Raw genomic sequence first — 24,509 nt, 5'->3', positions numbered from 1 at the left:
AGGAAAATACAAAAATATATTCAAAAATATATCGTGGAGTAAAACTTAACCAGAAAACAAATTATGTAAATATTAACCCCTTCCCATTTCAGTTAGCCCACTGTTGGAATTTGCAGTTTATGGCAATTACCATAAACAAATTATCATCTACAATCTACATGCTTTTATAAGTTCCCATGTTAATTATTATGGCATTTTTTATAATGCCATAATATTAGTTATTAAAAATCTTTATGATTTTTTTATTTTCAACAATAAGAAAAAAATTTTCTAAATCATGGGGTTTCATTCACTTACATCAAAATACATATGTTGATTTTTTCATAATTATCTTAAAACCAGAGGATAAATGACATCCCATACTGTGGATAAATGACATCAAAACAATTGTCATTAAATGTCAAATGCAGTATGTGATATTATTAAGCCTCTTGCTGTTTGTGAGTTTTAAAATGGCTGGAGATAAAGTTATCCATGAGATTCTGGAAAATCTAATTCAAAAATCGGGAATATGTTGTAGTTGTCACGGTACACAGTGGTTCCAAATGCTGAAAACATGGTCACGAGGTAAAATAAAAAGTCCCTATTTAACGATTTTCATGTTTACAGTTGTTTTCTCATTCTATCGGAAAGTCGTAATATGCAGGTATAAGGATCAGACCGGATCTATTCTTATTCATAACTCCGGGACAAGTGACCCATGTACGACCTTATTTTCGCCGTCACTGAAAGTAAAAAAGAACGCATACATTGAAAACAATGTTAAACGTTTTGTTGTTTATCAATTTTATTTCTGTAAAGCGATTCTTCTTTTTCAAGTATGTATTAATGTAAGATAAAAGTTGACTAAAGATTTGATAACAATAAATGCATAAAATTTGTTAATGAAAAATCAATAAAAATATACTTGAAATAATCAAAATTTCATAAAAATACATTCAAAAAGTACATAATTCTGCGATTAATGTTTATTAATCTCAAATTGTACAGTCAGAAGATACAGAATCACATTGGTTTAGCTGCCTTTAACTGCCTACGCATTGCTGTCTAATCAAGGTTCTGTAGATAGTCATTTTGGCTCTTTTGTCTAATAATTTTGATGTCGTCAACCTTTTATTAGCATAGTATGTACGATTTCCACTGGAAATATGTGCATTCATTTTGCTACCTACGGAATTCTTCTAATTGATTTCTGTTCCCAGATATGTGAAGGCATCCACATGTTTAATAGTATAATTGTCTATTGCTATATTATTTTCATTCTCAGGTGTTCTTTTGATGGTCATGTACTTAGTTTTTGTTTCATTGATTTTAAGCCCTCTTTTTTGTGCTTCAGGATCAATTTCCTTGAACGTTTCCATTAATCGTGTCTTGCTTCTACTAATAATGGCGACATCGTCTGGCAGTAATTTGTACTGTTTTGGTATTTATATAGCCGGTTACATTGGTTTTTCTGATGACTCCCTCAAGAACTAGGTTGAAGAGCATGGTTGAAAGTGCATCTCCCTGTCTCACCCCCCATGTTGATGTCAAACAGGGGAGACAGTTCTCCCTCTACTCTGACTGCGGCTTTTGAACCCTGCAACGTCATTTTTATGAATCTGATATATTTTTTGGTATACCTAGATTACGGAGGTCTTCCAGCATTTTGTCTCTTTTCACAGTATCAAAAGCTTGTTTAAAGTCTATATACATATTATATAGTTCAATTTCTTTTCATAAGCTTGTTTGACAAAATTACAGCTACAATATTTTGTCGAATTATATAATTGATTACTTGGAAAAAGTACAAACAATGACTGAAGTTTATTATACATCAATATTAGGACTGATAAGCAAAAACATTCAGAATAAACATGCAAAGACATTGAGGAAAAAGAAAGTAAATCTCATTTCGTTCCCATGCGTATGACTACACCTTCATGAATTTTGAAAATTTGAATTATTACTGCCTCCACCATATTCGACTGATTTGGCACAAAACGACTTTTTTATTTCCAAACTTGGCGGACAACGATCAATCGTTTGACGTTAATTGATACCTGTTTGCCGACTCCTGTATTGCGATTATAGGGCAGTCAGTGAGGGTATTTGGCTCCGAATTCCATCCTACTACATCGATTTACTTGATATTTTCACAGTAAGTAGGGAATAGCTCAAGAAACAAAGTCTACCCTATGCCGATGTGCGCTTTTATCTTGGGGGTGGTTCCTACCCCTTCTCGGGGGTGAAAAATGTTTTGGTTAAAATAGCCACGGAAGCGCCTAGAGAACCTAATTCTAAGCAAAAACTGTTCTATAATTATTTTTTGAAAACTCAATACTTTTTGAGTTATTCGTGGTTGAAAATTGGCCATTTTCATTGAAAAATGACACCTTTTCGGACGGATTTTTGCGAATACCTTAAAAACTATGCATCTAACAAATTTTTTCTGTAAAAATATTTCTGTAGGTTATAAAAAAACAGAGATTCGTTCCTTCATAAATCTTCTAGTTAAAATACAAAGAGGGATATGGTAGGTATTACCTACCTAATTAATAAGAAGAGTTTGTTTTTGTGCTGCATGCTCAAATCGGTGTATTCAACTTGAAATAACAGACAAACTGTCAATTTTAGGTGTATAATGATACTAATAACTTTTGTGGTGCTTGAAAGGATTTTTAAAATAAGCAATACTGAATGTCGATTACATTCAAACTAAGCGAGATATTCTGCAAAAAAGTTGATGACTAATGCATTTTAAGAAGAAATGAGAAGTATATTTAACCCCTCATCCATCAGAATTTAAATACATCGTTTTCCTTCTACTATACTTTTTATTATAGTGTTTTTTGTATGTCCAAAAAGTTGGACTGGATTAAAATGAGTGGTTTTTGAAAAAATAAGATCAAATTATAGAGCGCATTTTTAAATTTTCTTAAAAATCTTCCTTTTCCTCCATGTAACTCGAAAAAGGTAAGAGATGCGAAAAAAAGATACCAAACAAAAATGTAGGGCTTTTTTAGATAAAAATTTCCTTTTTATTTATCATTACTGTATCTCTTATTAGTGGAGTCAATGAAGGTTTTCACCTCCGATTTCGTTGAACCTTCATCGATTTTCATGGAAATTGGTGAGTAGTTAGAAGATACTTCAAGGAACAAAGGTGACATGATGCCAACTTGCGCATTTACCCTGGGGGTGGATGCCACCCCTTCTCGGGGGTGAAATTTTTTTAATAAAAAAATACCAGTAATCGATAGAGGGGCAACTTCTAAGCAAAATTTGTTAAATAAAGTTATTAACATAAATCAATACTTTTTAAGTTATTAAATATCAAAAATTTTATTTTTTCTTAAAAAAAATGTTTTACAAGCAAACTTATAAAAAAACTATAAGCTTTTGTAAAAAAACTATTATTACCAAAATTAAAGATAATAAAAAATTTAATACACTCCCCTAATATCTAAAAGTGAGTTATGGGTAATTGAATGTATATTTTTTTCGACGAGTACTCAAATCTAAGTATTCAAGCTTATATAACGGGAAAACCATGCATTTTATAGAATATACTTGTTAAGCACTTGTCAAAGTACTTCGGAGTACCTATCAAATGAGCTCCAGTATAAGTTAATAGCATCAAAATTAAGCAAGTTATGATGAAAATAAGAGAACCCTTTCGATTCTTTTAGGAAAAAGTGGAAAATAAAATATTTCCACAAATAAAATTTGTAGTAATCCTCACAAGAATTTCTTTAGGTTGACATAGTTAATGATTTCAACAATTTTCACCGGTTTAGAATGCATATTTTTGAAAAAAAGATACAATTTAAAAAAATCAGAATTTTTAAAATTATCGTACTTTTCATTTTCTTTTGAAAATAACTCCAAAAATACTCAATATACGTAAAATATGATATATAACTAAATTTGAGTTTTTTCTGTTCCAAATATTTTATCCATTTCCGTAGAGTAAAAAATAACCGAGATAGAAACGTTAAAAATTTCAATTTTGCTGTGAGAACCATGTAATCGGGTCCATTTAACCTTTTATTGTTAAAAAAGTGAGAGGTTTAAAAGACTAATTTCGACATTTTTTAATAGCTCTTGGAATCAACTTTTAATTAGTTTTTAGGTGAACCTGATATCTTAAAAATTAACGGAGTTATTTACAAAAAAAAACAATAATAATTTTTGGAAAAATTTTTAAAAGATACATTTTGAAACATTTTTGGTGCATAAATTTTAATGCTATCAACTTGTTCGAGGGCTTATTTGATAGATATTTGTATGAACTTTGACAAACGTTTAATAAGTTTATGCTATAAAATGCATCATTTTGCCGGTATTTAAGCTTGAATACTTGGATTTGGGTACTCGACGAAAGAAATATACATTAAATTACCTGTAACTTACTTTTAGTTAACATAGAAAGGTTTTTCTAGAAAGGAGTTTATTTGATTTTTTATTAGTCTCAATTTTGATAATAATACCTTTTTTTGTAAAAACTTATAGTTTTTGAGTTATTTATGAAAAATCGGTTAAAAACATGCATTTTCTCACGAAAAATTAAAATCTTTGATCTTTAATAACTCAAAAAGTTTGGATTTATTTTAATAACTTTATATAATAAATTTTGCTTATAATTTGTCCCTCTATCGAATTGTGGGGTTATTTTTAATAAAATAATTTTCACCCCCGAGGAGGGGTGGCATCCACCCCCAGGGTAAAAGCGCAAGTTGGCATCATGTCACCTTTATGCCTTGAGATATCCTCTAACCACTCACCAATTTTCATGCAAATCGATGGAGGTTCAACGAAATCGGAGGTAATAGCTCATATCCACCTTCAGTGACTGCACTATATCATTTTCAAGTTACATGGAGAAAAAGGAAGATTTTTAAGAAAATTTAAAAATGCGCTCTATAATTTGATCTTTTTTTTTTTTCAAAACCATTCATTTTAAACCCGTCCAACTTTCTGAACATAGAAATAACACTATAATAAAAGGTGTTGTGGAAAGAAAACGATGCATTTACATTTTGGTGGATGGGAGTTAAAATTACTTCTCATTTTTTCTTAAAATACATTAGTTATCAATTTTGTTTGCAGCATATCTCGCTCAGTTTTAATGTAATGAACCTTTAATATAGCTCATTTTAAAGGTCTTTTCAAGCACTACAAAAGGTATTAGTAGCATTATACACCTAAAATCGACCGTTTCTCTGTTATTTCAAGTTGAATACACCAATTTGAGAATGTACCAAGAAACAAACTATTTTCACCTACCATATCTCTTTTTGTATTATAACTAGAAGATTTATGAAGGCAAATGTCTCTTTATCTTCTTATAACCTACAAAAATGTTTAATATAGTTTTTTTTTAGTTAGATGCATAGTTTTTAAGGTATTCGCTAGAAACCGTTCGAAAAAAATGTTTCAATGAAAAATGCCAATTTTCAACCACGAATATCTCAAAAAGTATTGAATTTAAAAAAAAATTATAGAACAGTTTTTGTTTAGTATTAGGTTCTCTAGCGAATTCCGTGGTAATTTTAACCAAAAGTTTTTCCACCCATAAGAAGGGGTGGGAACCACCCCCAAGATAAAAGCACACATCGGCATAGGGTAGACTTTGAATTAGGAGATAAGTAGAGGCTAGGTCCAAAATTTCATTAAAATCCATGCAGTAGGATAGAATTCGGAGGTATATAATATCCTATTCTTGTTCCCATTGACTGGTGTATTAGCGAAGATTACTTATTTAAAAAAACACCCGAAATAACTGGTTTTGATACATTTTTCTAAGGACTTATTGCACAACCCATATTATTTTATAAATGAAAAGCAAGTATCCTATCTCAAAATTGCTTGATTAGTTTATTGTGTTGCCTTGAGAAATGAAAAGCTTATTATTGATCCTAATTTGAATATCTTTTTAATTTGCCTATAAATAAGCTATAAACAAATTCTGATGTCACAACCAATTACTGTAACTATTTAAGTATCCTTCTACAGGGTGATTAATGAAGAATGGACATCATTCTAACGCTTGAAGTATCTGATCGAAATATATATTTATATTCTGATCGATATCGATAAACAAAAGTTTTGCAGATATAATAGAATAAAAGAAAAATGTACAGGAAGATTTAAGGGAAATTGGAGGAGAGAGAAGAGAGACCCTTGACAGGGAGGGATGGAAGAATATTTTGAGGTAGGCCAAGGCTCACAAATGGTGTAGGGCCAAGTGATGATGATGAAACTCGTTATTTATTACCGTACTTTTTTTTGACGTGTTTTACCGTACTTAATGGTGGTCATTATGATGCGAGTATGAGGGATACGACATAAGCCGCGTAGCAACGAATGTCATAGAATACGAGCATCACAATGAAAACAATAGGTACAATACTATCATCAACAAAAAATATTCAAATTTATTTATTTTGTTGCACAAACAAATTACATAAGTAGATATGTGATTAAAATGGCCGGTTGCACCAACAGATCTTAAGCTTAAGTCGAGAATATCATAAAAATTAATATAATATAATTATAATATATTACAATAAGAATACCATAGTATAATAATAGATATAATTGATAATCAGGTAAGAATCTAAAATTATGGTGCAACATAAGTGATACTCAAAGAGGCCCTATTTATAAGTAGAGCTTAGCTAATCTGGAACTTAAGATCTGTTGGTGCAACCAGGCATTAATGAATTATGTTGTTGATACATTTATATTTTGAATATTACAATTATTAAAATGAATTTTAATGAAAACATTGTGTGGCCACCTTTCTGTAAGTTTTTTGCCATTTCTCCGGCAGTAACTTTTCTGGCGTTATTTTTACTCGTATATTTTTTTCAGGGGGTGTTAAATTTTCAATATTCCTATCGTCTCCAAACGTTTTTCTTAAAAATGCTGCGGGAGCTATCCGACATTTTTGGGCAGGTATTTGAGGCAATTTGAAAATTTTTCAGGTAACTCTTCCATGACAGCCTAATACAACAATGCCGGTCTGGCTGGAGGGTAGCGGTCATTTTCCCCAAAAATCCCCCCAAAGTTGACAAAAGGGTAAACATTGTTATTACAAAAAATATCTTTGAAGGTACTTGTAATTTTTTAAAGCAAATTTAAATAAAAGACTAAGTTTTCAATCCAATCGCATATAAAACAACATAATGTTATTCTACATCCCACCACACTGAAAACAATGGGAACCTTCTCTGGTTACATCTCCGAGGCTTCTACACTTTGCAAGCCATAATGGATGCTGAGACTAAGGAAGTTGAGGGAATGTTACAATACTTTATAATATATATCTCGTTGGAACTTTACCGCGCTGAGCAGATGGGACGTGAATTATAAATTGTAAAATTTCCTCATCTTCCTTAGTCTCAGCATCCGTTATGGCTTGCAAATTGTAGAAGCCTCGGAGGTGTAACCAGAGAAGGTTCCCATTGTTTTCAGTCTGGTGGGATGTAGAATAACATTATGTTGTTTTATATGCCATTGGATTGAAAACTTAGTATTTTGCTAGCAGTTGCCGCTAGGTCATCTATGCCATTTCGTTCGTTGCAATCCGTGACTGCACGTCGGGGTTTGTTTTGGTTGGATCAGAGAGAGCAGCATATGTGCCTCCTGATGAGAGACTAATAAGTTTCGAAACCGGTAGAGGTGCTTGCTGCACTCTCTGATTGGACTAGAATATGATGCGGCTGTATTTTCGTTTTGCAACGAAATTGAAAATGGTTATTCATTTATGACAAATTTAAATATTCAAATATGTATAAAGAAATTAAACAAGCCAGGCGATTTGCTAGGGATTTATACAACTATACATTTATAGCTATGTACTTTCTTTCCGGACAGGGGAATGCAATTGCTGTTTTGACAGGGTTTTTTAATATTAAAAATAAATATTCTAAAAAGACAGATTTTGTTTTTGGTGAAATTTTCTATCTGCAATATGCGAAACGTATACTTAATATTTAACCCTTTGAATGCTGATGACGCCTAAGAACGTCATACCGTTACTACAGTCGAGTGCGCATGACGTCTTCTGGCATCATATATGCAGTGACTCGCCCATTTCCTTACGCCCCGATCAAATCGTCAGATTTTTGAAATATACACTGTTCTGCATGTACTTAACTTATCTTATCTTAATCTGACGATTACGAGTTTTTCTAAGGATAGATTTTTTTTCATACTCCCCTTAACGAACTCCCCTGTACTAAGAGTCCATATATGGTAGGGGTACATTTACAGGGTACAAGGTTTCTCCCCATGTGATTTTCTGACGCGCTCGAGTTACTGCAAACATCTCTGTTTGGGCTCCCCTACCATAATTGATATGTTACGAGAAGTATGAGAGTAGAAAAAAGTAAATACATATTACTTAGATATAAGCAGTGGGGTTCCTGCGGTCTCCTCCGAATCCCACATTTCGCTCGCCATCGTTTTCTATCCATACACTCGTTCTCTTCTATAGCTCTATCTTCCATAGACTGCTCTATGTCTTTCTTCCATGTTTCTGCAGACCCTCCTCTTCTTGTATTTATAGGCGTGTAATTTATTGCTGTTTCTGGCCATCTTCCCTCTGACATTCTCATAACATGACCATACAATAGCAATTTCTTTGTTTTTATTCGGTCAACCGTGGAATATACACTCTTTGTCCGTCGTCTTATTTCCTCATTTGGTACGTGTTCTAATCTAGATACCTTGGATGCTCTACGTAAGTAACCATTTTCGCTACTTCTATATTTTTTCTTTTCTTTCGTGTGACTTGCCAACACATTATATTACATTATTGTATTTTTTCTACAACCGTGTTAAAAATGCAATTTTTAGTACTCCATAGGAGCGTTAAAAATGCTACTTTAAAGCACTGAAGTTAAAAGTGAATTGTCAAATTGTGAAACGTCAAAATATTTATATTTCATTTATTAACATTAATATTAATAGTACAACTTGCGCAATTTGAAAAAGGTGGTTTAAAAGGTTTTTTAAAATTTAATTTAAACTGTATTATTGCATTTTTAACACGTTTGTAGAAAAAAACTATTAAAATTTGTTAGAATATACAACAATAAAAGTGGATGTTATTCTCAGAGTTATATATTAGCATAGAGAGAGTGTCATTCAGAGCGAAGTGATGAAACCATCTTTTTTATTTGGATTAGTGCTGTTTCACTCTTATGCATAGTAAAGCTGCGACAGTTGTCTTCCCCTTTCGTACCTATACTCACACAATGTCATCTTAGTTTCTCGATACAATGTGTTAGAAAGAGATGCCGCAAACCAGTCCATGAGATCTTGTCGTCAGGAAGCGCGGAAGGTAGGCTCACTCTATGTTAATATATTATACGTCTATGGTTATTCTATTGTTAGGACCGTGCAAGTTCGGCAAAGCGACACCTGGTTTCTACGCTCTGCAACTTTATTCGCACTCTTAATTATATTGGCCAATTATATTAGTCCTGGTTATTGGATAATTGTCAAGGCCATAGTCCAACAAAATAATAAGAAGAAAAAATAAGATTCAGGTTATGTTATTAAAACGTAAACAATTGTATGTAGTAAATAAAATTAGTTATTAAAATGCAGCACTGCAAGCAAAATACAATTAAGTAAATTTACTACCTTTATATAATAATTGCATATCATATCAATATTGTGCAGCAATATATAATTTTTCTTCTTCAACGACAGTAGGTATGAAATGTACGTCAATTTGACAATTTCAATTGTCAATATGATATATTTAAGAAAGTTGCAATATTTCTCCGCTATTCGCGCACGATCGTTTCTCTTATCCCTTTTAAGTACTTGCAAACCGCGATTAGTTGTTATAGTAGGGGAGTAAAGTATGCTAAATTTGCAGTCACTCGAGCGTTATGGGGACCAATTGGGTTGTGATTATTAGGTCCTAAAATCAAAAAAAGTTAAGGAAAATTTTCCATTTTAGCGGGTGCTTGTCATTTTTTAATTTAGTTTTCCATTTCCAACAATCGTTTTTTCCGGTTATAGCGCCATCTATCCGTAATTCGAAAAAATGTCTCGGATAAAAGTTGCTTATTTTTACGTAAAGAATCCAAATCGCCAATAAAAATTTGGGGGTCCCATTTAAGATTTTAAAGTAACCCCCCACCCCGTCCCCGTGGGAGGCCGTGTTTGGTACCATTCGATAGATTTTTCAAAAACATTTTGAAAGTGTATTTTGCAGTTTTTCGATCTGATGTTCATTTTGCGAAATATCGTGCGGTTTGTATTTAAAATTTTAAATTTACCCCCCACCCCTCTCCGTGGGTGGTCATGTTTAGTACCATTCGATCGATTTTTGAAAAATATTGAAGCCGTATTTTTTAGTTTTTCGATCTGACGTTCATTTCGCGAAATATTCGCTTTTCTTTTGTGAAACTTTTTGACTCGCCCATTTCCTTACGCCCCGCTCAAATCGTCAGATTTTTGAAATGTACACTCTCTTGCATGTACTTAACTTACCTTATCTTAATCTGACAATTTCGAGTATTTTTAACCATAGATATTTTTTTCGGGCCCCCCTTAACGAACCTCCCTGTGTTAAGAGCCAATATATGGTAGAGGTACATCTGCAGGGTACCAGGTTTCTGCCATATGATAATCTGACGCGCTCGAGTAACTGCAAAAATCCCTGCTTGGGCTCCTCTACCATTATGATTTACGTATTGACAGTATAGGCAGTTTTGATGTAATGTCAAGAATAATATAAAAGTGGAATGTCAGTCAAGTTCAAGTAAAAGTTTTTGTAGGTATTGTCCTGTATTTGAGAATGAATAAATTATAATTATTGTTGATAATATAAGACGTTTGTAGAAAACATATTGTATGATATACCTACGTGTTAAAAAGTACATTTTTAAGGCGTGCCTTAAAATTGTACTTTTAACACATATCATAAATAACTATTTATAAACAAACTATTTATAATTTTAAACATTATTAACCATTACATAAGTTGATGTAAGGTGATGTATGCACACAATTAACTAGGAAGCTAACATAAGCGTGGAATATATTTTTTGCTTGATGAACTAAGTAGAGATTGTGTAGTAAACTTTTAATGAAATTATTTACATCCATTAAAAACATTTCGAAGTTAGAAAGGTATGCGGGTTACGTAATCACATTTATTTACGCATGTGTTGAGTAATATTAAAACTTAAGTAGCCCAAATTTAGTTATTCGAAGGCAATAACAAATAAATAACAATAATTTCAATTATTGTTGTTAAAAGAGATAAACAAATAGCAGTAATGTCCTTGGTATATTTGTACTATATATTTGGAATAGCTTAAGTTGCTCAGGTGAGCAAATAAGAGAGAATTTAACAAACGAAAAGATCTCATGATCGTCGTTAACTTAACAGCTCTCTTTGAGCTAGTCTCTTTGATAATAGCTATACATTTCTCTTCATCCTTGGAGATTTCACTTCATCCTTTATCCTCAATTTTGTTTGTCTTCTTCCAGATTTTTTTAGTTATCCAAACTTTTGTTCATCGTCCCGATAAAGAGCTTCCGTTTAAGAGCTAATCTATCCGATCTATGAACTGATTATGGATAGTTCTATCGAATTCCCATCCTTTTTCAAGCAGCTAAGCCTTAGAGTAAAAATCTTGTCTATGATCAATCTATTTTTTCTGAATTCGGCTTAGTATTCCCCTATGAACTTTTCCACAAAAGGTGTTAGCCTACGTAATAGGATGTTCGATAAGATTTTGTAGGCCGTATTAAGGGGATGGGTACGTATTTTCGGCTGTAATGCTATTCAAATATGGGATTCATTTTTTTCGAATCATGAGAAAACTAATAAGTATTTTTAAAAAATTTAAACGCAGAATGAAAGAAAACGTTCTTACCGAGGGCCGAAAGTCGCTGAAAACTTCTATAATGTTTATTTTAATATATCAGGGGGGTGAAAAACTGAGAGAAAATGTAGTATGATTTAATTATTGTAGTAATAATATGTAGTATTAATTTCAAATATCTCATTCAAAAGAAACTTTTTATTTATTCTAAGGGAGTTTCGGTTCTCAATAATAATTTAGTCTTTCATTCTGCGTTTAAATTTTTTAAAACTATTTATTAGTTTTTTCAGGATTCGAAAAAAAATGGACACCACCGTGTCCGTGGTGATATTTTCCAAATCGAACATTCGCTATCTTTGTCATACAACGCACTGAGTCAAATAGAATATGATGCCAAGACAGTGTCAGTTTTAAATATTTGACATGGCATCAGGAATATTTTGAGTTGTTGATTAAATAATATTGATAGTGCATTTGATAAATAATTGATTGATTTAAGACGTGAACTTAATAAAAAGTTATTTATTGTTTATCATTTATGGAAGATCCAAGCAGAGAATACATATATCAGGATATATTCTGTGATCAAAGTATTTTTTTGTTAAAGATATTCAAAATTGTAAGCGTTCCATAGTGACAATATATTATTAAAAAATCACTTTAACACTTTTCCGCTTTTCTCGATTGAGTATTAGTTTTTGTTGTACATATAAATTATTACAATCACTGAATACATAGTTTATGAAAAAATTATCAGTAGTAATTGCACAAGAGCTCTAAAATTATTGAATTTTTCCCGAGTGACACTTTGACAGTTTTAATTTCACGAGGCAAAGGCGAGTGAAATTATGTGTTACGAGGGCAAAAATTCTATATTAATTTTAGAGTTCGAGCGCAATTTGCTGCGATTATTTCATGAATAAAACTGTTCAAAACCAAAATTTTATTCGAATTTATTTATGTAAGTACAAATTAGTACAATTAAACACAAAGTTTTTATAAATATTTGACGATTGAAAGTTATCACTTTTATAATTTTTAAAATATTAATTGTCATTAATGTCACTGAACGTATTTTTTCGTAGCAACGAAGGGCATCTGACGTAATATACTTAACGACGGGCAATTATCAAAAATTATCGATTTAATTCAGATTTCTGTAGCTTTCTATTAATTAATAATTTGCAATTATACAAATAACAATTATCCAAGAACATTCAAAAGCCATCTCTTTAAGTTAATGATGACATTGTCAAGTAGAATGACATTCTAGTAATGTTTACATATCCATACCAGTGTGAATTTTACTACACGTAATTTGCCGTGTAAATATAGAAAAAGTAGGAATAGCCGTAAAATATTTGCGAATTATGTACCGATGACTTTAAATAGGAAGATACCTTTATAATTAGAGCACATGGTTCGGTCTCCCTTTTTATGGATAGGGATTATTACCCTTTCGTGCTATTCTGTTGTTATTTTCTCTTCGTTAAATTTGTTAATTGCTGCAATGTTTCGTCTATTTTTGTGTCCTCTCCCGGTAGGTCCAATCCAATGTATATATCCTCTACCTACATGTTCTTCCTCTTGATGTAAGGTGAATTTTTGAAATATTCTTGCCATGTTTGGAGCAACTCCTTCATTGATTTATTAGTGCATCATTATTTTCCTGAGAACAGACACACAGTTAAGTCTGAAGCCTCTCTTTTCGTTTGACATCGATTTGTAAGACAATCGATTATTTGACTGTTGTCTATTCCTTTCCATTTTTTCATATTGCTGTTGTTCGTATTTCCTTCTTTCTCTAATTAGTTTTCTTGTTTCTCGTCGTGATGTTATCTACTTTTCTTTACTTTCTGTTGTTTCTTGTTGAAGCATAATGTTTCGCTTTTTTCTGTGTTTTGTAGTTTTTCTTGACATTCTCATCCTTCTTTTTCGTATTATTATATATATAGACCGGTCACTCTAGTATAGAGTATAGGTCGCTCAGGTTCATGAGCTCTTTTAATCCATTTCATGCGGTGGATTGGTCCGCATAATTCCTCTTCATTATCCTTTATAGATTTTCGTGTTTTTTTGCTTTTTCTGTAATCTGTTTCCATTCTTTCCTATTCTGTATTTTTTCTCTCCAGCCTGTAATTTCCATATTGGATATATCCTCTCGCAGTTGGTCTTCCCATCTTATTTTCGGTCTTCCTCTAGGTCTGTTTATTACTGGCGTCCAATTTGTTATCTGCCTAATTAGTGCATCTGCTTCTCTTCGTTGGATGTGGCCAAACCATTTTAGCCTTTGTGCTTTAATGAATTTCACTATATCTTCTCCTTCCATTAGATTTCTTATTTCGTGATTCATCAGAATTCGTATTTCTCCTTGATCTGTTTTGATTGGGCCATGTATTCTTCTAATAATTTTTCTTTCTATTATTCTCAGTTTTTCTTCATCTTTTTTTGTAAGGCACAATGCTTCTGCTCCATAAGTGATTACTGGTCTAATTGCCGCTCTATATATCTTTGTCTTTGTTTTCTTGCTTAGGTTTTTATCTTTAAGTAACTTGTGGTATTTCCAGAATGCCCTATTCCCTGCTTTAACTCTTTCATTTATCTCTATGCTTCTTCTGTTTTGACCATCTACTATCACTCCTAAGTATTTAAAGCAGTCAACCCTTTGGAATACATTATCACTTATTCTTATCTCTTTTATTCTATTTACTTGGTCTTGATTTCTCGTAGTTATTAAGTATTTTGTTTTTTTCTGATTAATTATTAACCCCCTGATTTTTGCCTCTCTTGTCAATGTTAGCAGTGCATCTTCTAGACTTCTCTTGTCACGGGCTATCAACCCTAGGTCGTCTGCATACCCTATTATTTGTGTAGAACTTTGGATTATTGTCTTTTTTGTTAGTCCTGTGTTTTTAATTACTCCCTCCAAGGCTATATTAAAGAGCGTTGTCGATAGGCTGTCACCTTGTCTTACCCCGTGTTCTATGTTGATATTCTTCGTTTCACCATCCACTGTTTTGACCTTTGCTGTTGTGTCCATCATTGTCATTCTGGTCAATCTTATTAATTTTGCAGGTATATTCATATTTTTCATTTCTTTTAATAGCTGTTTTCTGTAGATTCTGTCGAAAGCCTGCTGGAAATCAATAAACAATATGTGCAATTCTATGCCATGTTCGTAACTTTTTTCGATTGTTTGCGTTAAAACGTGGATTGCATCAATTGTTGATCTCCCTTTTCTAAATCCCTGTTGATATGGTCCTAAGTTTTTTTCTGTGTATCTGGTTAGCCGATTTCTTATAATTGTTGTCATGATCTTATATGTTGTATTTAATAGCGTAATTGCTCTATAATTGCTGCAAAGCGTTGGGTCTCCTTTTTTAAAAACTGGTATAATGAGTCCTTTCTTCCATTCTTCAGGCATGTATTCCTTTTCCCATATACTGACCATTAATTTATATATACGGTTTAGAAGGTCATCTCCTCCATTTGCAATAAGTTCATTGTTAATCTCATCTGGTCCTGGAGTTTTGTCAGATTTTAGTTGTTTTACTACTTCTGTAAATTCTTGGTAGGTAGGTGCATCTTCTTCTTCATCTCGGTTATCTGTTATATCTTCTTCTTCTGTGTCGATTGCTTGGTTGCTTGTATTTATATCTTTAAAGTGATTTTCCCAATCTTTTTTGCTTATTTTGCTGGTCACTTTGTTACCATTATATTGTTGTTTTATATATTCAAACAATTTTTTGTTGTCTCTATTATTTGTTTCAATCTCCTGCATCTGATCTGAGATCCATGTCTCTTTGTTTCTTTTATAAAGTTTGGCCGCTTCTCTCTTTTCTTTCTGGTATTGTTCTCTTTCCTCTTGTCCGCTATTTTCAAGCCATTTGTTTCGTGCCAGCGTTTTCAGTTGACTTTGGTATTGACATTCTTCGTCAAACCATTCTTTAGTTTTTTTATTTTCTTGAGGTCCTATGGTTTGCTCCGCAGCCTCTATGATGCTCATTTTTATATTTTTCCATTCCTCTTCTACGTTCGTGCCATCGTACCTCTTTAGTTTTTGTACTAATTCCTCTGAATACTCTTGTTTTGTTTGTTGCACTTTTAATTTGGTTAAGTTCCACTTCCTTCTTTTTCTTACTTTATTATTAGCTTTGATGATTTTCATCTTCATTTTGGCTATTAAGAGTATGTGGTCAGTGTCAGCGTTTGCTCCTCCAAAGGATCTCACATCTTGTATTATCTTTGTCCATTTTTTCGAAATCAAAACATGATCTATTTGGTTGCCATCTGATCTCCCTGGTAACATCCAGGTTATCTTGTGTTCCCTTTTATGAATAAATTTCGTACTGACGATGTAGGTATTTGTTGCTGCTGCCAGATTGCAAACTTTTGTCCCGTTATCGTTTGTGACATTGTGGATCGTTTCTTTACCTGCTACATTTTGGTTGTAGCTCTCTTTTCCCACTTGCGCGTTAAAATCTCCCAGTATTATTAAGATATCGTTCCTAGGAATATTTTCGCAGGTTTCTTCTAAAAGTTCATAGAATTCCATTTTATCTTGTTCGTCTGCTTCCTCGGTAGGTGCGTAGCAGTTAACTAAAGATATATTGGCTTGTTTATTTTCGATTCTGATGTAGGAGATTCTTCCATTAATAGCTGTGAAATGTATAACTTTTTCTCTCATTCTTTTGCTCACCATAAAAGCTGTTCCATTTTCCCCCTGTTTGTCTTCTCCTGAGTAATACATAGTAAAGTTTTTCTTCTTAACTGTTCCTTCATTTTTCCATCGTATCTCCTGTAGTGCTAGTATTTCTAGTTCGTATTTTTCCATTTCTCAAGCAATTTCCTGCATTTTCCCTACTTTTAGCATTGTCTGGATATTCCATGATCCAATTTTAATGGGTTTAGCTCTTTTATTCATGTTAATTTTATTCCTCTTTTTCTTAATCAAGTATATTCAAATGGGAAATAAGCCACAATTTTACCTAAAAATGATTTTATTAACGTTTCGACGCCCAAGTCGGGTGTCGTTGTCAAAATACAAAATAATACTAAATAAATAAAAATGTTGTTGCTTAGTAAAAAATTCTTCTAATAATTTATTTAATCTGACTCATTTATATCGGCAATTCAGACACGTATTATACATTTTAAAGTAGACGACTTTAAAATGATATTGCCAATATTGATGAGTTGCGTTCCTGGGACGACTTTACTAAAAGATAGTTCATTCGATTACATGAAATCAATCCCAATTCAAGAATATCCGCCACAAAAAATCATAGCATGTAATCTGTCTTTAAAAAGACAACCAGGAACGCAACTCATCAATATTGGCAATATCATTTTAAAGTCGTCTACTTTAAAATGTATAATACGTGTCTGAATTGCCGATATAAATGAGTCAGATTAAATAAATTATTAGAAGAATTTTTTACTAAGCAACAACATTTTTATTTATTTAGTATTATTTTGTATTTTGACAACGACACCCGACTTGGGCGTCGAAACGTTAATAAAATCATTTTTAGGTAAAATTGTGGCTTATTTCCCATTTGAATATACTTGATTATAAAAATGCCACAAGAAAATAGCTTCAGAACAACCTCTTTTTCTTGTACATTGTTTTATTATCATTATCCATTTCCTTAGCCGGGTCTGTTTCCACTATCCTTCGGTTTGATTCTTTCAGTTTTTTGGATTTTCTCTGTTGTTTCCAGTACACTTCAGCTTTAAGTCTTTTATTATGTTATTCCATTCCCAAAGTTGATCGTCTATCCATAATTTTTTGAAGCCCATCTTCACTTTCTTCCCTGCTTTCGTATTATTAGTTCTGCTATTTCTGTACTTGAGTTTTCCATTTTTACTAACAGTTTTTTCTTTTTCAGTTGAATCATGATGGATGAGTATGGTCTGGACCCATACGAGCAGCAGCTTTTAAAAGTATTCAATAGTCACGACAGAGAGAATTGCGGCAGCTTGGACAGAGAGGGTCTCACGCAACTTTGCCAGACTCTGCAGCTAGATGAACACGGTCTTGATCTGGTCAAATGCCTGTTGAAGGATAAACGTTCTCGAGTAAATTTCACAGACTTCAAAGATGCGTTGTTAGCTCTTCTCGGCAACATGCAAAATAACAAATCGTCTGTGAACGATGATAATATCGAAGAGAAATCTTCGCCTGATCGAGAAGTTTCTCCAAAGTTCGTTTATGGCTCGAAGAAGTACGGTAGACGATCCAGACCGAGGAACGAAGACATACATAAACTTGTCAATGAAGACGACAAGCCGCAAAGTATTTCCGTTCAACGCTCTAACTCTAACACCGAAGTCTCTTCTAAGAAACGGAAGACCAACTACAGACTACAGAGATGCACTTCTCTACCTACTAATAACGATTTAGTTATTGAGGACAAAAATATAAATTCCCATTTAATATCCAATGACACGGAACTGATCTGTACTGAAGAAATGCTTCGAGAAGCTTGGAAGAAGTTGGGTGTTGGAGAGGATGGGTATTTGAACCAAACTGAACTTATTTTAGTTTGTGACGCTATTGGTCTTCACAAATTAGCTGATGGCGTTATACGACAGCTCTCTGATAAGTTGACTGTGAATTGTGACCATAAGATAAGTTTTCAAGAATTGCTGACAATTTTACAACAGGATGACACGTGGTTTGAGGTTCTCAACCATACGATACCGACCAAGGATGTGGAACTAGGTGAGTACTTTTTTGTTTGTGGGTACAAAATGCCTATAGTCCTATAGTGCGTATAATTCACCGGGTGTCCCCGCTAAGTAACTTTGGAAGGGATCCAATTGTCGTGAAGCCGATCTATCGTTAAAAGAAGTTTCTAGGAGGATCCAGGAAGACCAAGAACATAGAGCGAGATGGCTTCTGGTTCTAAGAGACAGATTTAGTAGTATTCGAGCCATCGAAAATCAGTGGTTTGAAGAGCATCAAAGGATGGTTGAAATGTATAATATGATATATCGTTGAATAAGACATTCTGTTTTTTAATTTATTCGCTTATGTTGGATAATGATAATAAAAAAGTTAGGTACTTTAACAACTATGGTCTGTTTTTAAACCAGGAGGAGTACTTCAAATTTACCGCGCCGTAATGCTTGTTTGTAATTGGTCCAACCTCATGCAAGTTTACTCCATTGTTATGAAATTTTGACACTAATGACATTTATGACATTTTGACACTAGTGGCATTTCATAGGTTAATTAAGTCATGTCGGCGATTTTTTGTGTTTCTGCGTTATTCCTTTAATTTTTAGTTTTTTAATCTACTTTTATAAAAAAACAACTATTTTTAGAACTCTTTACCTACGTGTTAGTACAATATAATATTACTAACATAAACAAAAATGTTGTTGCTTAGTAAACAAATTCTTCTAATAATTGATTTAATTTGACTCATTTATATCGGCAATTCAGATACATATGATACATTTTAAAGTAGAAGACTTTAAAATGATATTGCCAATATTTATGAGTTGCGTTCCTGGGACGACTTTACTGAAAGATAGTTCATTCGATTACTTGAAATCAACCCCAACTCAAGAATATCCGTCACAAAAAAATCATAGCATGTGATCTGTCTTTAAAAAGACAACCACATGTAACGGTGACATTAAAATTCTCGCGTTAGAGATCTCATAGTAAATCACGAGGGAAAACCAGAAAAAACCTCGTGATACTATCCCGACATCGTAAGTATTTGGTCTTACATTTAATTCACTCTCAAAATTAATACCAAATTCTGACTTTACTATAATTTTGTTTAAATTATAAATAATATCAATAATATAAATAAGTATTATTGATATTATTTATAATTTAAACAAAATTATAGTAAAGTCAGAATTTGGTATTAATTTTGAGAGTAAATTAAATGTAAGACCAAATACTTACGATGTCGGGATAGTATCACGAGGTTTTTCCTGGTTTTCCCTCGTGATTTACTGTGAGATCTCTAACGCGAGAATTTTAATGTCACCGTTACATGTGGTTGTCTTTTTAAAGACAGATCACATGCTATGATTTTTTTGTGACGGATATTCTTGAGTTGGGGTTGATTTCAAGTAATCGAATGAACTATCTTTCAGTAAAGTCGTCCCAGGAACGCAACTCATAAATATTGGCAATATCATTTTAAAGTCTTCTACTTTAAAATGTGTCATATGTATCTGAATTGCCGATATAAATGAGTAAAATTAAATAAATTATTAGAAGAATTTGTTTACTAAGCAACAACATTTTTGTTTATGGTAGTAGTATTTTGTATTTTGACAACGGCACCCGATTTGGGCGTCGAAACGTTAATAAAAAACAATATAATATGTATAGATTACCGTCGAAGGTCGATATGATCAACAAAAAAAAAAGATGTATTTGGTGATATTTCTAGTGACTTTCTTGGATGTAAATCTGTCTTTTTAGTTTACTCCTCCTAGTTTAAAAACAAACCATAGTCATGTTCTTCATCAATAAAGGGTGTTTCTAAATAAGTGCGACAAACTGTAAGGGGTAATTCTGTATGAAAAAATTCGTTTCCGATATACTGGATGTTTAGTTTTTTTTACAAACTGACGATTTATTTATTGCTCTAAAACCGAATTTAATTGAGATATGCAAATGAAATTTGGCGGGTTTTAAGGGGTAGTTATTGTGCATTTTTTGACACAATTAAGAATTGTATGTTGACTATTGGCGCACATAAGGGTCATATTACCCATATGCACGCCAATGGTGAATATAAAATTCTTAAGAGGAAACAGTAGCGATCAACAGGTAGCAAAAACGCGTTCTAGGATTGCGGCTGTAATTTTGAATATTTTTTCGAGATATTTGGCACACATATTCGTAATATAATAAAGAATGACGGTACAGAGCCCAATTTGAAAAATATATTAATATGTGGAAATTACTCTGTAATTAAATACAATATTAAAAAACGAGCCTGTACCGCCATTAAGAAGAACAAAAAAATACACTTTCTTCAAATAAACTTTTTTATCCGATGCCTAAATTTTGTGTCATTTTGGAACTACTAAAATATTTTATTTCATTAGTAGTTCCAAAATGACACAAAATCTAGGCATCGAATAAAAAAGTTTATTTGAAGAAAGTGTATTTTTTTGTTCTTCTTAATGGCGGTACAGGCTCGTTTTTTTAATATTGTATTTAATTACAGAGTAATTTCCACGTATTAATATATTTTTCAAATTGGGCTCTGTACCGTCATTCTTTATTATATTACGAATATGTGTGCCAAATATCTCGAAAAAATATTCAAAATTACAGCCGCAATCTTGGAACGCGTTTTCGCTACCTGTTGATCGCTACTGTTTCACCTTAATTGTATGTCAAAAATGCGCAATAACTACCTCTTAAAACCTACCAAATTTCATTTGCATATCTCAACAAAAGGGGTAATTCTGCACAGGGTCGCCGAGAGGGCGGTACAGCCGGTACATTTTACCGGGGCCCGGCGATGTAAGGGGCCCGGCGATGTAAGGGGCCCGGCGTCGACCAGATCAAAGACGTAATTTTTCCCGTTTTTTTACTCTTCACTTTATGTCCATAATGCTTTTAATTAGACAATACTCGGCTATATTTAATATTATGACCTTTAATCGATTTTGTTTAAAATTTTAACAGCAATAAATCACAGGAGTCAAATACTACAGTGCAGTCAGATAAAAATATGGTATAGATATGGAGATTAAAAATATATCAGGCTTCTAGAATATTTACAAAAAATCAGAAGAATCTATATTGAAGAATCTAAATTAGTTACCAGCAATTTATGGAATAAATCCAGAATTTTCATCAAATAAAGAAAAACGGCGCAAAAAGCCTATGAGATTTTTTGATAATTTGCCTGCGCCTAGTTAGCAGTGATGCGACTAAAAATTTTGAGCCCGACGCAATATTTTGCTGGGAAATATTTTTTAATATTGTCATATAATAAGCAATAACCAGAAACAAAAATTCATTCGCTATTTAATATTTTATGGATATTCCGAGATAAAGATGACGACACTATTAAGAAAAAAATTGATATATGTATTGCGCGAGTTTTATAAGAAGACCTCAGTGAAGAATTGATAGATGAAATTTTTCATTTGAGAGCGATATATGTACAAGGATAATATTGGTGAATTTAAATTTTCTCCAATAGATTTTCTTAATAAAATTAAACATCTCAAATTTGAATCGTTATTTTGTTAAAAATATTTTGCACATTACCGGTGACAATCGCAGAAGCAGAAAGATCCTTTAGTTTTCTTTTTCGCATAAAAAATGCTATGAGGCAATGATAGCTACAATGGAACAGGATCGGTTAGCTGTCTATCAAGTTTGTGAATTGAGAATGTAGCTGCCTATCAAGTTTGTGAATTGAGAATGTAGCTGCCTATCAAGTTTGTGAATTGAGAATGATTTGGAAAAATCATGCAATTTTTCGAAAATTAGAGACATTTTTGCCAATTAGAAAATTCGAAAAGCACCTGTATTATAAATATTTTCACTATTATAAATATAATCAAAATTTAATCAAATTGTAACGAAAAAGCGATGGACTACCCAGCTAATTGAAACAATATTCGAAAATATTACCTCAACTAACCAAGATAGCCATCGTTACACCCTTAGCTTAGCTCAGTCACTCAGGTGTGTGTTCGTCTTGTCCTAACCTTAGAATGAACTCTGAAAATTGGAATGGAAGCAAACAAAACATAGTTTTTAACTAATCATGTTTATTGTTCATAAAGATATAATAAATAAAATGACTTAGTAAATTGCATTAACAAATGTATTTAAATTCTTGCCAAAAACTAACAATTCTGGATTATACTTATGGCTTTTGGTAGCTGATGGTATCTTCTTGATGTCGTATGGTACTGCTGTTGTAGACTTCTCGTAGGCCTGGGCGGATCTTCGGCCCAAGGCCCCTGCAGCTAGAGGTGGTGGTTGTGCAGTCTGGATGTCATTGTCTTCGCCTTCAAGTGTGCATCACCGGTGATGTGAGGCTTAGGTTCCCGAAGAGGGAAAGGTTGATCTCTTTCCAAAAAAACTATAAAACAGAGACACATATCAATCATCAAGAAGAAAAACCAAAATATACCTTTGCCAAATAGTATTCAGAAATAGTAATTGGCAAGGGTAAATTACATAGAATTTAGATGAGAATAGTTAAAATTCTGATTACTAAACGTGCATATTAATAGATGAAAAGAAATATAGAAATCAAACACATGTAAATTAAAAAGATTTGAAACTAAAATATTAGAACACATGGTCTGACATTGGAAGTTAGGTTAGATATTTATAAAAAATGTTATAAGAAGGAATGGAATGGATGGAATATAATGACTGTAAGAAATTATAAAAAAAAACTATTTGTAGCTCACCCCAAGAGGAAGATGATTTGTTGAAATAAAATGATTTATTTTTGAAGCTGCTTTGCTTTTTAAAACATTTCCACCTCCATTTTGAGAATGAGATATGGGGGTTGTCATTGTCATTAAAATGACATGACAACGAACCTTGGACGAAATTTGAAATCACGAACATGGAACACAAGAGATGATACAATGTAAATAGGGTTGCCTATTACAGAACGAGCGCCAACCAATTTTTAAAGGGGAAATGGGTAAACCAAATAGAAGAAGATAATGATTAATGAAATATTAAAAGAAATAAGGTAAAATAATTATTTAAAAATAAAATATCAAAGATGTGACGTTTGTAACGTTACACACTCCTCTCACCCATCAGAAAAATTTTGAACACACGTGAGAAATTTTTCTCACAGAAAACAGGAATGTTACACACTCCCTCCACTCATCAGAAAAATTTCGAACACAGGTGAGAAATTTTTCTCAAGGAAAACAAGAAATCAAAGTTCTAACCAGAAATAAATATATGCAGTAGTAATCGTTCAGAACAAATCAAAAATAAATACTCATAATAAAGTAAATATTAAGTCAATGTATATAGTTAATTTAAATTATTAATCATAAAAAATTTTAAAGCACCAAAATAATTTTCATATGTTACTCTGGGGAAAATAAAAATATTACCCAATGAATTGTAGTATTCATCACACTGTAAAATATTTATTCATTATAAATAAATGACATCAGAGAATATCTATCTTTGGAAAAAAATAAATGTACTTTAAAAAAGTATGAAATTAATTCAAAATTATAAAGACATGTAGTATAAAGTGTAAGTAATAATCAAATTTAACTAATAATCCAAAAGTAAGTAAGTAACCATAGTCAAATAATGTAGACATATTAAAAATGAATTGCATTGCAGATATTCTGGTATTTATATAAAATAAAAGGCATATAACCAAATTTAAGTAAATATAAGGGATATCACATCCTATATAAAATAAATAAATAGCTATTGGAGCTACTAACAACTGAATCTCGAACAAAATAACAAGTACTCTGGATAACGAGTACAGAAAGTAAGGTAATAATATACTAATCAATATAACAAGGTAAGTAAAAGCATATAAGTAGACAAAGATAATATAAGTATAATATAAGTAATAAAAAGAAATGCAAGTGCAACTATAGATAAACCATTAAAAAAAATAAGTACCAACTATATGGAAAGCCAAATAAGAC

The 24,509-nt window shown here is 32.3% G+C and overlaps 1 protein-coding gene across 1 annotated transcript in view; it reads left to right on the top strand.

Moving 5' to 3' along the window:
• The window catches only part of LOC114328135 (ninein), a 170,777-nt gene that overhangs the window by 8,251 nt on the left and 138,017 nt on the right, over positions 1-24,509 (top strand). The window contains exon 2 of the mRNA XM_050648310.1: positions 17,735-18,570. Within this exon, the coding sequence (XP_050504267.1) occupies positions 17,742-18,570 (829 nt within the window). The 5' untranslated portion in view covers positions 17,735-17,741. The remainder of the gene's footprint in view (positions 1-17,734; positions 18,571-24,509) is intronic.

Source organism: Diabrotica virgifera, chromosome 4 (genome assembly GCF_917563875.1).
Source record: "Diabrotica virgifera virgifera chromosome 4, PGI_DIABVI_V3a".
Lineage (NCBI taxonomy): Eukaryota > Metazoa > Arthropoda > Insecta > Coleoptera > Chrysomelidae > Diabrotica > Diabrotica virgifera.
Note: the sequence above shows the minus strand (reverse complement) of the source record. Positions and strands in the feature narration are given on the sequence as shown.